The 13,162-nt window shown below is 43.9% G+C and overlaps 1 protein-coding gene across 1 annotated transcript in view; it reads left to right on the forward strand.

Annotated features, from left to right (window-relative positions):
- The first annotated feature begins 4,068 nt into the window (after nt 1-4,068).
- SH3GL2 (SH3 domain containing GRB2 like 2, endophilin A1) overlaps nt 4,069-13,162 on the forward strand; it is a 99,927-nt gene continuing 90,833 nt past the window's right edge. The window contains exon 1 of the mRNA XM_072860395.1: nt 4,069-4,264. Within this exon, the coding sequence (XP_072716496.1) occupies nt 4,220-4,264 (45 nt within the window). The 5' untranslated portion in view covers nt 4,069-4,219. The remainder of the gene's footprint in view (nt 4,265-13,162) is intronic.

The raw sequence follows: 13,162 nt of genomic DNA on the forward strand, positions 1-13,162 counted from the left end.
TGAGCAATTGTGGGTGATTGACTAAACCTTCCCCAGAGCCTTGAATCCCTTTTGTAAGGTTGGTTTATATTTTTCTGTCTTGTACAAGCATTGGGAAGATAATATCAACAAAGATTTCACAGAAAATCATTGACAGAGCACCACAAGTAACTTTATAAATATCCAAATTCTTCCCCAGTGAAATGTGAGTGAACACTGTAAGTACATTTTGGTATTTCTGTGTTACTTATTTTGAAAAACTTGTATTCATAATGCTTGATGGTTTCTTTTTTGTTTGATTATATTGACCTTTGGTTTTTCACTGTGCATTTATTACCTAAGTGCTGAACCGAGCGATTTACTTCCACTGCACATTCTGGAAGGACCTGAAATATGCAGCCACACCATATTCTCCTGGAATTAGGTTTTTTAATTCTCTGGCTCAAATACTTTTTCATAATGTTTTTATTGTATTTTTAGCATTTTATTTTATTTTGGTAGGCAACTTATCAAGGGATTTTATTATGCCTTACATCACTTTGTGCCATCGAAATATTAGCTAACCGAGTTTTAAGAAAAAAAAACCTCTAAAAAGGAGCAAATGTTGCAAAAAATTAATGGACAACTTGTTCTGCCATTAGGCTTAACACTGTAGTGAGCTGCAAATTGCTACAGTGACATTTATAAGGAATTTATTTACTATTTAGATAGCCATAAAAGATTTTTACACCGTATTTTGCTGAGTAACACAGTTTAGATTACTTATATTTTCAAAAAGATTGTGAAATTTTGTGCGTTCCGCTAGAGAAAGCCAAGGCACGGTTTCCAGAAATGTTCTGTCCCAATAACTCTGACAATGCTTACTTGTCGGAGGTTCTGAAAATCAGGCATCTTGAATCAGTAGCTTAACATATGAACTACCCCAAATTAGCTGCTCCTTCAAAGATCAAGTACAAAATTTTTTGGTTGGTTTTTGGTTTTTTTTGGGGTTTTTTTGCCTGTTTTCTTCTTTGCCTTCTTTAAAAACCGAAGGGTTCATGACTGGGCAACTGGCAGAATAGGGAAGAATCTTGTTCTTCTAAATTCTTTGGAATGATATTATCATGTAGGTTAATAAAAGCATTTCTTGTATGATCTTTGCCACACTATCAGTATTTACAAGGTCACACCACAGCTCTTCGGTAATCAAAAATGCAATTCTTTCTGTGACAGAAGGGGTATTTCCTGTGTATTACTCCCCATTGTACTTGCATGACAGGTTTAAGTTAGCACGGAATTTTGCTCTTAAAATCATCAGATAATGCAAACAAATATTCCTAGAAGTATCACGCAGTTCTAAATTTGCAGAATCAACTATGTGTTTTGTAAGAACAATAGTGATTAACACTGACTAAAGTCATAACTGTGCACAAAAGACAGGATTAGGGTTGCACCTACAAAAGTATTTACTGCATTTGGTTATTGCTTGGATATGCAATAATGACATTTTCTTAATTTATTTTTTTATTGTTAGAATTTTATTTTGCCATATGGAATAAAAATAAGTGCTTAGCCTATTACATTTATTCATGTTAAAATGGGATTTGTAGCTGGAATATATATAGATACACATATACACACACGTAGATCTCAAATATAATATAAACATTTTTAAATGAGATATGATACATTATAGGCAAACATAATTTGTTATTGTTCACTGCAGTTTATTAAAAACAAAAGTCATCTCACTGAAGCTGTTTTCAAAGCATTATTCATGTAGATTGCTCCAGGAGAAGAAGTCACAAATAACATGATATACTGAAGAGCAGATACTAAATTAAGCTCTCTTTGGCCAACAAGTGTCACCATTTAATTTACTCAAAGTCATTTTAAGTCCATTGACACTGACAGACATAAACTGTGTTTTAATAAAGATAATACTTTCTGCTCCCAGGAATATAGATGTTCTACAAAAAAAAGAAAAAGACATGTGAGCACAAGTAAAAGTGTTAGATCCAGCTGTGAGAATACATGTATACAAGTATGCACAGCCAATAATATAAGGTGAGTCAGGGCATTCGGCTACTATTTGGGCTGATTTATAGCCAGGCAGCATACTAGTAATTCCAATCAACATGCAGTGGGAGCTGCAGGAGCATAACACCCTTGAAAATGAGGCCTTGTATCTCCAGCTTATCACCCAGAAACCGAATTTGGTGGACTTTTCTATGCCCACATTGTCTCCTATTTATTCTTTTATTCATATAATTTTCACATAAAATTTGTAGCAGACAGGAATGTACTCTTTTGAAATAGCTGGCAAATGCCAGATCCTGAAACGTAACCATTTAATTCCAGTTATTTAGTAACACAGAAATATATTCTTCATTTTAAATAAATAACTAAAGATATGCCATTCATAATTTTCATAGGTCTACTTTCTACCTCTCCCTGTGTTTGCAGACTACAGAACCCTTTCCCAAGTACTAGGTAGAATGGGAGTTTTCTGTCAAAAGCACAATGGCTAGCACAAGAAACTCCCACTCCTTGCCTGGAATCTCCATATGGTCTCATTTTTCATCCTTTAAAATAATATTAATACCAAAGTGGATGGAAGTGTTTCTGTGTGGACTTGGGACTAGGCCAGAAAGCGGTGCCTCCTGCTGTGCCCAGGACTAGGCTATAATAATCTCCCACTCTACAGTGAGCAGAGGGATATTCTTGGTTTGCCATTCTTCACGATGAACAACTTTGGTAATACTTCCAAGAGCACTGACATGACTCGCGTCCAAGATGATACTTTCCTTCATTGCAAGTCGCTTCCAAGAACTGCATTAAGTCAGTAAAACTCAGTGATCTGGAGACATTGCTCTGCGTCTTGGATGCCCAGGTACGTGGTATAGTTGCTCCTCCCATACCCCATAGAGCTGAGATGATATTTGGGCCTGAAGAGTGTGGCAGCGCAGCTCGGCTAGGTGCACCAAGCCTGCGTGGTGCACCACAGTGAGTCCACACGGAGTTTAGAAACAGCTTTAAGTACTTCTGAAAATGCTGTCATCCCATCTAACCAGCTTGTGTTGAGTGTTTGTTGTGGCGGAATTACAAAGCCAACATAGCATGGCTGCTTTCAATCAGCTGGTAAGAGCTTTGTGCGAGCGTGCATCCCGGCTGTGCAAATTTGCAGCACGGATATGCAGTGACTGGTCCAGCCTGCAGAGAAGGATCATTATGTTTGGATGACGTTGTTCACGTTGTTTAGGCTTTTGCTGGCAGAGCCTGATAACTGTTAACAATTACTGCTCTGCTAGTGTTTATAACACTGAACTGCTAAAGTACATTACTTTTACCTTCAAGCCAACAGCCACGCCAGCAGGTTAGAACGGGCAGGCTTTAGGTTTGCTTTTCTACGCGTCGCTGGCTTTGGGATGGGAGAAAAAAAGCACTTGTTGAGGGATCCCAGTTAGCCAGGGTTCGACTTCCATCGGTGGTCCGAGGCACATCAGGCCCGGAGAAGCCAGTACGGCTACCGATGTTTCTCCAGGTACCTGGACCGCGTCGGTCTTCCCCCCGCTACCGCTTTCCCCTCTTTTTCTCATTGCCGCTCCGCCCGTTCCTTCCCTTCAGGCTCCTCTCCGCGGATGATGTCCCGTGGGGACGGGCGCACCCCCCCCCGCCGGGGACGCCGCCGAGGCGAGGCCGAGGTCCGCGCAGGGGCGGGGGGGCCGAGGAAGCCCACGCCTGTGGCCCAGACTGGCGCGGGGGAGCGGGGATGGCCGCCCCGGGGGGCCCGCACAGGACGAGCGCGCTCCCTGCTGCTGGAGGGGCGCCGGGGCCGGGGTCCCACCGCTGGGTCCCACCGTCAGGACGCGCGTGTGGGGGCGCCGCCCGCGAACAGCGGGCAGGCGGGGGCGCACGGCGGGGTCCCTCGGGCCGGCGGCCGTGCGGCGGCGGCGCTGCGGCTCCCCGGCGACCGCCGAAGCCGGTCGCCGGCCCGCGGCGGGCGACCGCGGGGGCGGCCGCCAGCGGGGGGGGCGGGGGCGGCGGCGAGGGGCGGCCCCGCGCGCCCGGCGGAAGGCGGCGCGTCCCGCCCTGACGTCACGGCGCCCCCGCACCGCCGCCGCCGTCTGGCAGCCTCCGCCGGGCGCGCGGGTGCGGGCAGCGCGAGCGGGCGGCGTGCCCCGGGTGCGCGGCGGCGGGAGCACCGCATCGCCCCTCGGCTCCCCCGGGCTCCGCTCGGCTGCAGCGCGCCGCCCTCGCCATGTCGGTGGCCGGGCTCAAGAAGCAGTTCCACAAAGCGACGCAGGTACCGCCCCCGGCCCCGCGCGGCGAGGGCTGCGCGCGGGGCGCACGCGGGGGTGCTCGGCGGGGGGCCGGGCGGCGTGGTGCGGGCGGGCGCCTGGTGCGGGGCTGTGTCCGGCTGTGCGTCCTGCGCCCGCGTGCGTGGGTGTGCACGCGTGTCCGCGGGTGTGTGTTGTGCACGAGCGTGCGCGGGTTCTCACTCGTGTGCGAGGTGAGCGGGTTTGCACGGACGTTGTGCGCGCGGGTGCGTCAGTGTGCACGGGCGCGTGTGGTGCGCGAGTGGTTCACAGGTTTGCATGAACGCGCAGGAGCGTGTATGGTGCGTGAACGTCCACGGGTGCCGGCGGGTCTGCACGGGTGGCCGCGGCTTTGCGTGAGTGCGTGGGCTGCACGGTGCACGCGTGCGTAGGGCCAAGGGGTTGCCGTCGGGCCGCATCTGCCCCCGGCGCCCCGGCCCCCCGGCTCCGGCCGCGCTGCGGCAGGCGGGCAGGGGCTCTCGGGATGCGGGAGCGGGTCCCGGGCAGCCCCCGCGGGGCCAGCGCGGGCACGGAGGGGGCTTCGAGGCAGCGGGGGTGGCCGCTGGGGCAGATACCCGCCGTGGGCCTCGGACCTTCCTTGCCGAGGGCTGCGTGCCGCGCTCCATCGGCGTTTGCCTGGCCTGACTTCGTAAATCAGCAATAAACATGGGCTTTTTTTTGTTCTCTGGCTCCAGAGTATGGCTGAAATCTCAGTAATGAGGATCGGTCCTGTTCCTTTAGGCGCGGAATTGCAGGAAGGTCGGGGTGGATGTTTCACCAGTCTTCGAGTTGTTTCATAATACAAAATCTGTGTGCTACAGTCCGTAAGGGTACAATTTCTGAATCAGATTCTGACTCAGCGTGCTTTGGGGATAAATCTAAAATGGTTTCGTAGAAGTCAGGGGAATTTCTTTGGATTTAGAGATTTGAGACCAAGACCAGTGTAATATGCCTTTTTTGTTTGTTTGTTTGCAACTAAATGCAAATTCTCTGGTTATTTCCTACTAATCGTCGTTGCAGGCATCTTCAGGTAGCCGTCTTGGTCACTGCAAGCAGTCTGTAGGTACAGGCATGCAAGATACAGCAGCTGTTATGCTTTTTAACACCTGCGTTTTTCCCTTTCTTGTCCATCTCATCTCTTTCACCTCATCTCTGGTTGCACTGTGGGGAAATGTTCCCGAAAGAATGATCCCTAATACAAGAATTCATCCAAATTCTGATCCTCAATGCCTTGCAAATTACACCAATACCTGTTATGACTCTGAATGCAAGGGGATATGTCAAGTTCTGCATGGGCCCATGCGGGCATCAAATGACATTGTGTCTTACCTTTCATACCACATTGTGCTGCATCACTGGTAAAATAAGCTTCACAAGATACCTGGCATACTCATGACAGATGCGGTAAGGAGCAGTTAAGGGTGCCTGAGCCCATCCTGCAGCACCCCTCTGCTGCTGCTACTTTGTTATTTCCCCCCCTGCTACCTACAGTGCTATCAGAAGCCCAGGAATCATCATTGCTGTACTGAGTTCTGGTACCAAAAATAAGAATTACAGTGCCTGTGTCATGCACATTTAAGAAGCAGGCAAGCTGAAGTTCACTTTTCAACGACAGAAGTCTCAGTTCTCCATTATTGTAAGCTAATGAGCATGCCTCTGCAAGAGCAGAGGTAAACATCTTTTTTGGAGGGAGCATGGTGTGAAAGGTCTCTGCATGCTGTTCTGTCCTTCAGATGACACTCTCAAGCTGATTGTCATCTGTCATTTAGAAGGAAGGAAGAGTTCTAGCTGGCTGGAACCAAAATACCAGGTTTCTGATGCCAGATTTAGCAGCCTCACATCAGATGACCCAGGGATTTTGGGGCCCAGCCTTGACTTTCACAGATTGTATGCAGGCCATGAAGACAAATTCATGTATGAGAATGACTCACAAGTAGGTTGCAAGACTGATCTGTTCATTGGCTTGTTTTCAGTATGAGTGAGAAATCCAGGACTTAGTTGTGCTGACCTTGCTCTAGGGAGTAATCCTTTTGACTAGGGATTAATCCCCAGGTGAAATATGGATTGACATTGCCGGTATGAATGAAGCTTCCCAGATAGGACCAAACAAATTGGAAGTTTTAAAAATACTGAATGATTCCTTTGGTTCTTATTCACATAAGAACTTGTGTATGATGTGCTGTCATAATAGAACCCTAAATCATACCAGGAACAATTTCAGGTTGCTGTGTCGTTTAACCCAGTTTAGCATTGTGAAGTCTTGAAGTCTCTGGTTTAGAGAGACTTCTTTCTGTCTTTAATGCTATTATTCTTCTTGTAACATTAGTACCCCTTATACACAGAGAGTTTATGGTTATAAGTGTACAATATTATTAATACAAAATACAGTTCCAGTTAGAAGTATGAAGATTTGTGGCACCATTTAAATGTTACAAAAAAGTTTTTCTTTCCTCCAGAAGAAGTCTGCTTTCCATAGCACAACTTAAAATTATGTGACTTCCATGTCTGGGTTGTTTTATACTACGTAAGCATTTTGGTTTAATTCATCGTTTTTTGACTTGTAAAATGTCAAAGTAACCTGCACGAAATACTGCCATTCTGTTTTTTACTAGAAGCCATGCTGAAGAACTCAATGCCTGTCAAATTCTGTGCACCAACTGCAACAGCAGTGAGTCATTGAAAAGCAGGAGGAAACTTTGCTCCTTCTAGAATGAATGGACTTTTCACGCTTTTGCCTTTTAGAACAACTTTTGACGGTTTTACCTCTGTGCAGCATCATAAAGTCTGGAAGAAATATTCCTCAGTTTGTAAAAGGAGGGTGAGTCTGGAAGTCGTGACATTTCATGCAGAATTACAAGATGTTAGATTGACAAGTATGGAACAGGTTAGATTATTCATTTACTGCTGTTACCCACGGAGCACCTAAGAAGGAGAAGTAACCCCATTTGAATGTTCACTGTGCTGCTGCAAATCTGTGAGACATCCTGGAGATAAGAAGATTGCTCCAAAGAGTGTTTTTCCAGAAACGGGCAACTAAGTGCTGTGCCACCAAATGGTCCCTTTTTATTTAGGCATGCAAACTCCTCTGCCATTAGTGCTATGTCAGTGTGACCAGGAGACTATTGCTTCCTGCAGTTCTGTGTACAGTTTTAAAACCACCAGAATCATTTTGGGTGATAGAGATTTGACAGTCTGGGGCATTTGAACAGAGTTGTTTTAAAATAGCATGAGCTTTGTTTCCACATGACTGCATTCATTGCATAATATGGCTCTTGTGAGGCACAGTCAAAACTAAGCTTTCAGAAAGTAATAATTTCATAGGGAAAGAAATGAACAAAAATGCTGGGAATGGCCACATCCGAGGTTCCCCTGGGAACCACTGAATAAATGTGACTGACATTTAAATAGCAGTCCGAATGTGGTGATTTGAACCAAAAGGCCTGTAATATGATTTATTTTCTACCACTGTATTCTGCTTTTATGATACAACATGGTTTAATTTATCTTAACACCAAGCAGAAGTCACCACTTTATACAGTTTTATAGACAAACAGGTTTATTACTGAAAGAAACAGCTGAAGAAAGGACTTCCACTCCACTCATAGTTGTCAGTAGCTTGTTCCATGCCCTGACTTTTAGGTGGAAAGTACCCTGCTTCCCTTTTTAACAAGGCAGCCTGTGAAGGGCACAGTAAGAGATTGACCCTAGTGTTTAGTAAGAAGCAAATGAGACTCCTGTCTTGCTATGCTATTAGCCACATAGCACAAAATCCTGTGGGCTTCATAGGGATTCTGCATTGATTCCAATCTGTGTACATAGGTTCATGTGCAAAAAAGAGCACATTAGGGTTGAGGCAGAGTTTGAAAACATCGGTGATCTGTTTTGAAAGTGTCCTGAAAGAGTGTCTGCTTATTAGCATGGATCCAGCAAACCTTCTGAGTGTGTGCACCACCATAAACTTGTGAGCAGTTCCATTGAAATCAGTGGGAATATGAGTGTGATGGAAATTTATCTCTTTGTCAAATTATTTTTATATTGTGGTTCATCTAGATGAATGTTTTTTTAATTCCCTGGTCAGAAGCATGTAAAATATTTTTCACTGGAATGGGTGAAGAAATCCTCCTTTATATACAATGTTTTCTACACTTGCTAAACTCTCAAACTGCAACTGTCCAGTTGTTACCATTCCTTTCATACTGATAGAGAATGTGGACAGTGACATGTTGATATCAGTATTTTCCTAAATCCCCGTCAAGCCCCATATTCATATTATGTTCCTGACTGTCCCGCAATGTTGAGTGGGACCTGGGCGTGCTTGCCACCGAGGCTTTTCCAGTGAAAGCACCTCACCTGTCTTTTCCAGCTGACTGTGATTGAAGCTGTACTCACACTGGGTCTGCTTATCTCCTTCCGTGTTTCCTCTCAGCCTTACCCACCAAATTATGGTCAGTTCCCATGTATGTAAAGGTATGTATGTGAGCTGGTCTGGGAAGTTGGACAGTGCTATATTTTTCCTAGTGTGGCTGCTGCACTGTGTGTTGCTTATGTTGGACTTAAAGAGCTCCCTCCTCCTGTGGTGTGGAAGCTTGTGAGCAGGTGGAGGAAAGAGAAAAGAGAGCCATTTGTAAGGTGGTGTGGCTCTGAGGATAGTGCCCAAACTGGCTGTTAGAAACCTCTCTTCCGGATCCGTGTAACACTGGCAGTCTTGGTTTCTCTCAGTGGGGGGGTGATACAGTTTGGGGTCAAGGAAGGGGAGCAAATTTTTCATCTGGGAATAAAGACTATTTTTAGAAAAAATATTTACTTAGCTGTGGAGGGGATTATTTCCACAGCAGGTAGGGAAATTCCTTCTCTTTGTGCACTCTAGCTTGATTGCCAGATACAGTATTCACATTTGGCATCATTCCCATGTGTCCTTTTATTGATATTACATAATTGAAAGGGTGAAAAATTGACCTTAATCTAAATTGCCCTGTAGTTGGATACTGTGTAACCCTTCTGAGTTGTTGATGGCTTAAACAGTCTGCTCCAGTTTCTAACCCTGTTTCTAAATCTAATTGAAAGAACTGCTGCTCTGTGTACAAAAAAGATAATGGCTTCTGTTTTGGGGAGGATTTCTCAAGCATCTGTCACTGCAGTATCTTTCCACCTGATATATGCAGTTTCCATTTTTATGTATGTATGTATATATAAAGCTGGAGCACTGACTGACACCCATTTGCAATTTTTTTCCCAGTGATCTGTGGATGCTATGCTCAAAACACAGCCTGCATCAGATTTTTGTTTTATATCTTGACTTTCATCTTCACTGGAAGTATTACGCAGCAAGGAAGAACTGGCTGTGGTCATTCATGCAAAACAGTGTCTTTAAGATTTAAATGTGCCCTCGTGACTAGCATACTGATTAATAGCATGCTTCATAAAAGTGCTGAAGCAGCGTAAACAGTTTTAATGGAAGCAGATTTTGCAGAGGTTACTCTGCGGAAGATTCTGTAGTTTTATGTAGCTGTCAAGTGCAAATGTAAGGGAGGTGCTGGGGTGGTCTTACACATTTGTTGTGGAGGATGGAGGGTCGAGGAGCTTGAACACTGACTGTCATGACCTAGTAGTGTGCCAGTGAAGTCTTTGACTTGAAAGCTCAACAGGAGGGAAGGCATTGAAAATCTACTTTGCAGGCCACAAGGGGCTGTTGCCACTCTATGAGTACATCTGAAGAGAAATCGTGAATGGAGAGCATTTGGTGGGAAGTGCCCGGATGAAGCAGGCCCATGGCCCTCTTCTCAGTGAAAGTCTGTGGTACTCTTAGGGGCAGCTGAAACATCCAACAACATTTTCTCCTGGAACTAAAAAGTCTCGCTTTGTGCTAATTTCTGGCAACTTCTGTGAATCTGGTCCTCATTTTCTTCTCACTTTGTGGTCCCTGATGGACAATGGTGGTGCTGATCCTCTCTTAAATATATGAAGAGGTGCAGACGAAAGAAAACTGAGCTACAGCATGGCGTTATTGTGGTCATCTTTGCGACAGCAGAATTACCTAGCCTTCAGTGCTTATCTAATCCTGCACTTAATCTTGGAGACAAAATAGTAGCTTTTTTTAAACCTGAGGTTATAGCACATGTCACAGGAATCCATCCAACCCGTCATAGAAGTGATAGGAATTAAAATAACTTTTTTTTTTTCTCCTGAAGCGGAGAAAGAAGATGGAAGTTCATATTTGCTGTGCTAACATTTTTCACAAGCTTTCCCTTTAGGGAGGCTTTATAGACCTGTATGGGAGAAAATAAAAAATAAGAAGTGGCTGTTTGAAGTTCAGCATATTTTCAATTTGTCTATGGATGGAAACCACTGTGGCAGACCTGGACAGAATGATTCATGGATATATAGTTGTAATTGATGTAATACTGATGATGCTCTTGTGCCCATGATGGAGGCCATACTGATATAACTAAATAGCACTTAAAAAAAATATTCCTATTATGTAGGAAATTGGGTCAAAGTAGTTGTTGCAGCATCGCGTGGGTCACACCGAGGGCAGCAGTTTGCTCTCACCTTCTTTCCCCATCACCATTTTTCCACCAAAGAAGGGCTGTTATTTGATCCCAGCGAAGGTGCTGCTGAGGCAGCAGCAGTGTAACCTTTCTAGTGGCAGTCTGTAAAGGTGACTTGGTGTGATGCCAGAGGGCCTCCTGAAAGAACGAGAAATTCAACCATTGGTTCGGCTAACGGGCCTGTCACCAGGGAAGGGCTGGTGAAGTGAATCCACATCTATTTCAAAATAGGTGCCACTAGCTGGGTTCGTTGTCAGCAAAACAGCACGTATCATATTGATGTGATTTCCATTGGGCTGTGTTTTGGTCGTATGTTCCTTGGGTTTGTTATCGCTTTGTCAAACAGGGATACTATACTGAATCCTTTGTAAGCAGAAGTTCTAATATAGAGAAAAATGTTGGCTTCCCCCCCTTTTTTCCCCTACTCTGACTGCAAAAAAGCACTTCACACTGTTGAAATGTTTACCTCCTTCTCTGCCTTCTTCATCTTTTTGTGGATTTCAGTTTCATTTTTTAATAATTTGTGTTATTTATTTATCTATCAATTGTTATTTTTTTGATTGCCTAAATTCCAGTTCCTACTGGCTGCAAAAGGTCTTTAAATGTGAAAACAATTTATCTAAACAATTTGAAATAGGGATTGTTTTTCACCTTTGTGTTAAGAAGTTCGGTTAGTGTTGTGCAGTAACACTGAGGACACAATTTATTTTCCATTTTAAAGTATCCTTGTGCACTGGACATCACTTCTGTTCTGCTTCTGTGGGGAAGAGTGCCATCACAATAAAATAGGGTGATAACAGAACATGTTCCAAAAGAGGTGAAGGTTTGTTTTGCCTTTTTTTTTCCCTAGAAAGAAAATTCTCCTGCAAATTATTCTTGATTTCATCTTTTATGACTTTCAGTAGACTAACAGGACTTGCTCTTTTAAGCAGCACTAGCCAATTCAATATTTTTGCTGAGTTCTTTTCCGGTCTGTGCAATTTTCAGCCTTCAAGGTATGTGCCAAAAATTCCTTTTCATGCAAAATCAATCTAGATGCAGCAAACCAGTTAATAATCATAAGATATAAATGTCAAGAAGTCTTTGTCTTTCCAGATGAGTCACTTAGAGCTTGTCCATCTTGGAAAGTTATGGCATCATAATCTAAGGACTGAGTTTGAAGTGCTGCAATTTTACAACTATAACTCTACAGTGAATGGATTTCTTTCTGCCAGTAGAAGAACAGCTTTTCAACTTAATTGATTTTGTCTGGAAAGGGATCTGAGGACAGCAGACTAAGCCCCATCCTTCCATTGGAATGAGAGTGTTTGCATACAACTGGCCAAGGCATTAGAGATGACCAGTTAGTGTATTTTTCTCAACTAATTCACCAGCTGAATTTCTGTTTCTCTAGGAATGCTATCTTTGGCATTGAAACAGAGTTAGTTAAACCTGGGTCTTGCTCCAGTTGAAGAGAAAGGAGGTTTCAGTACTTAGGAGCAGGTTCTAATTGAGTTTTCTGTTGGTTGCTTCATCCCATTTCTTGCATTGGCCAGGAACGGATGGAATTTGATTTTACTTTCTACTGTTATGAAAGAAAATAAGAACTTTTAAAACAGAGCTGAGGCACGAGGAAGGTTCAACAATATGCAAATATTTTTAGGAACCAAAATGTTTGAATGTGGAAATGTGCCTTGACATGCACAATAACTACATGCGTACATGGTTTACTGATTAGACTCCATAATCCAAGGAGCCTTCCACGAGGATTACTGAATGGAAGTTTGTCTCTCAGGAAGGATGGCTGGATCTTATGGTACCTCTATTATTTATGGTCTAAATTTGGTTTTTAAAATACAACCATATTGCTCTGAGGCTGGTGGGGAAATCTCCTTCCTTCTCCACAAAAGTGCTGAAAAACATCTTGCCATATACGAGGCAAATCCACCACTGTCAGAAGTGGATATGACTGTTGCAGGCAGTAGGCATAATATGCCATACATCTGGCCTGTCTTAAGTATACGCAGGTAAAATGTGAATTTCTGGAGGAGAGGAAGACTTAATTGCTGAAAGCAGAGGCAAGCTTAGATAAACAATGTAGATCTTTAACTTTTTTATGCAGAAAAATATTTTTTCCTCTGTCAGTTTTGTTTGGTTTGTTTCAGCTATGTAAACTGCTACAAAAAGGGCACATGGCAGCAAAAGTTAAGCTTTGCATGGTAGGAATGGGATTCTCTTACGAAAGTAAGAGCCACAAATACCTGATATCAAAAGATACATAACTTCTTTTCTTTGTTTTGCAATGTTGTAATTCAAAATAATTTAAATCAGGGTGATTTGGGACCTGTGAGTTTCACA

The sequence above is a fragment of the Ciconia boyciana genome, chromosome 4 (assembly GCF_034638445.1).
Source record: "Ciconia boyciana chromosome 4, ASM3463844v1, whole genome shotgun sequence".
NCBI lineage: Eukaryota > Metazoa > Chordata > Aves > Ciconiiformes > Ciconiidae > Ciconia > Ciconia boyciana.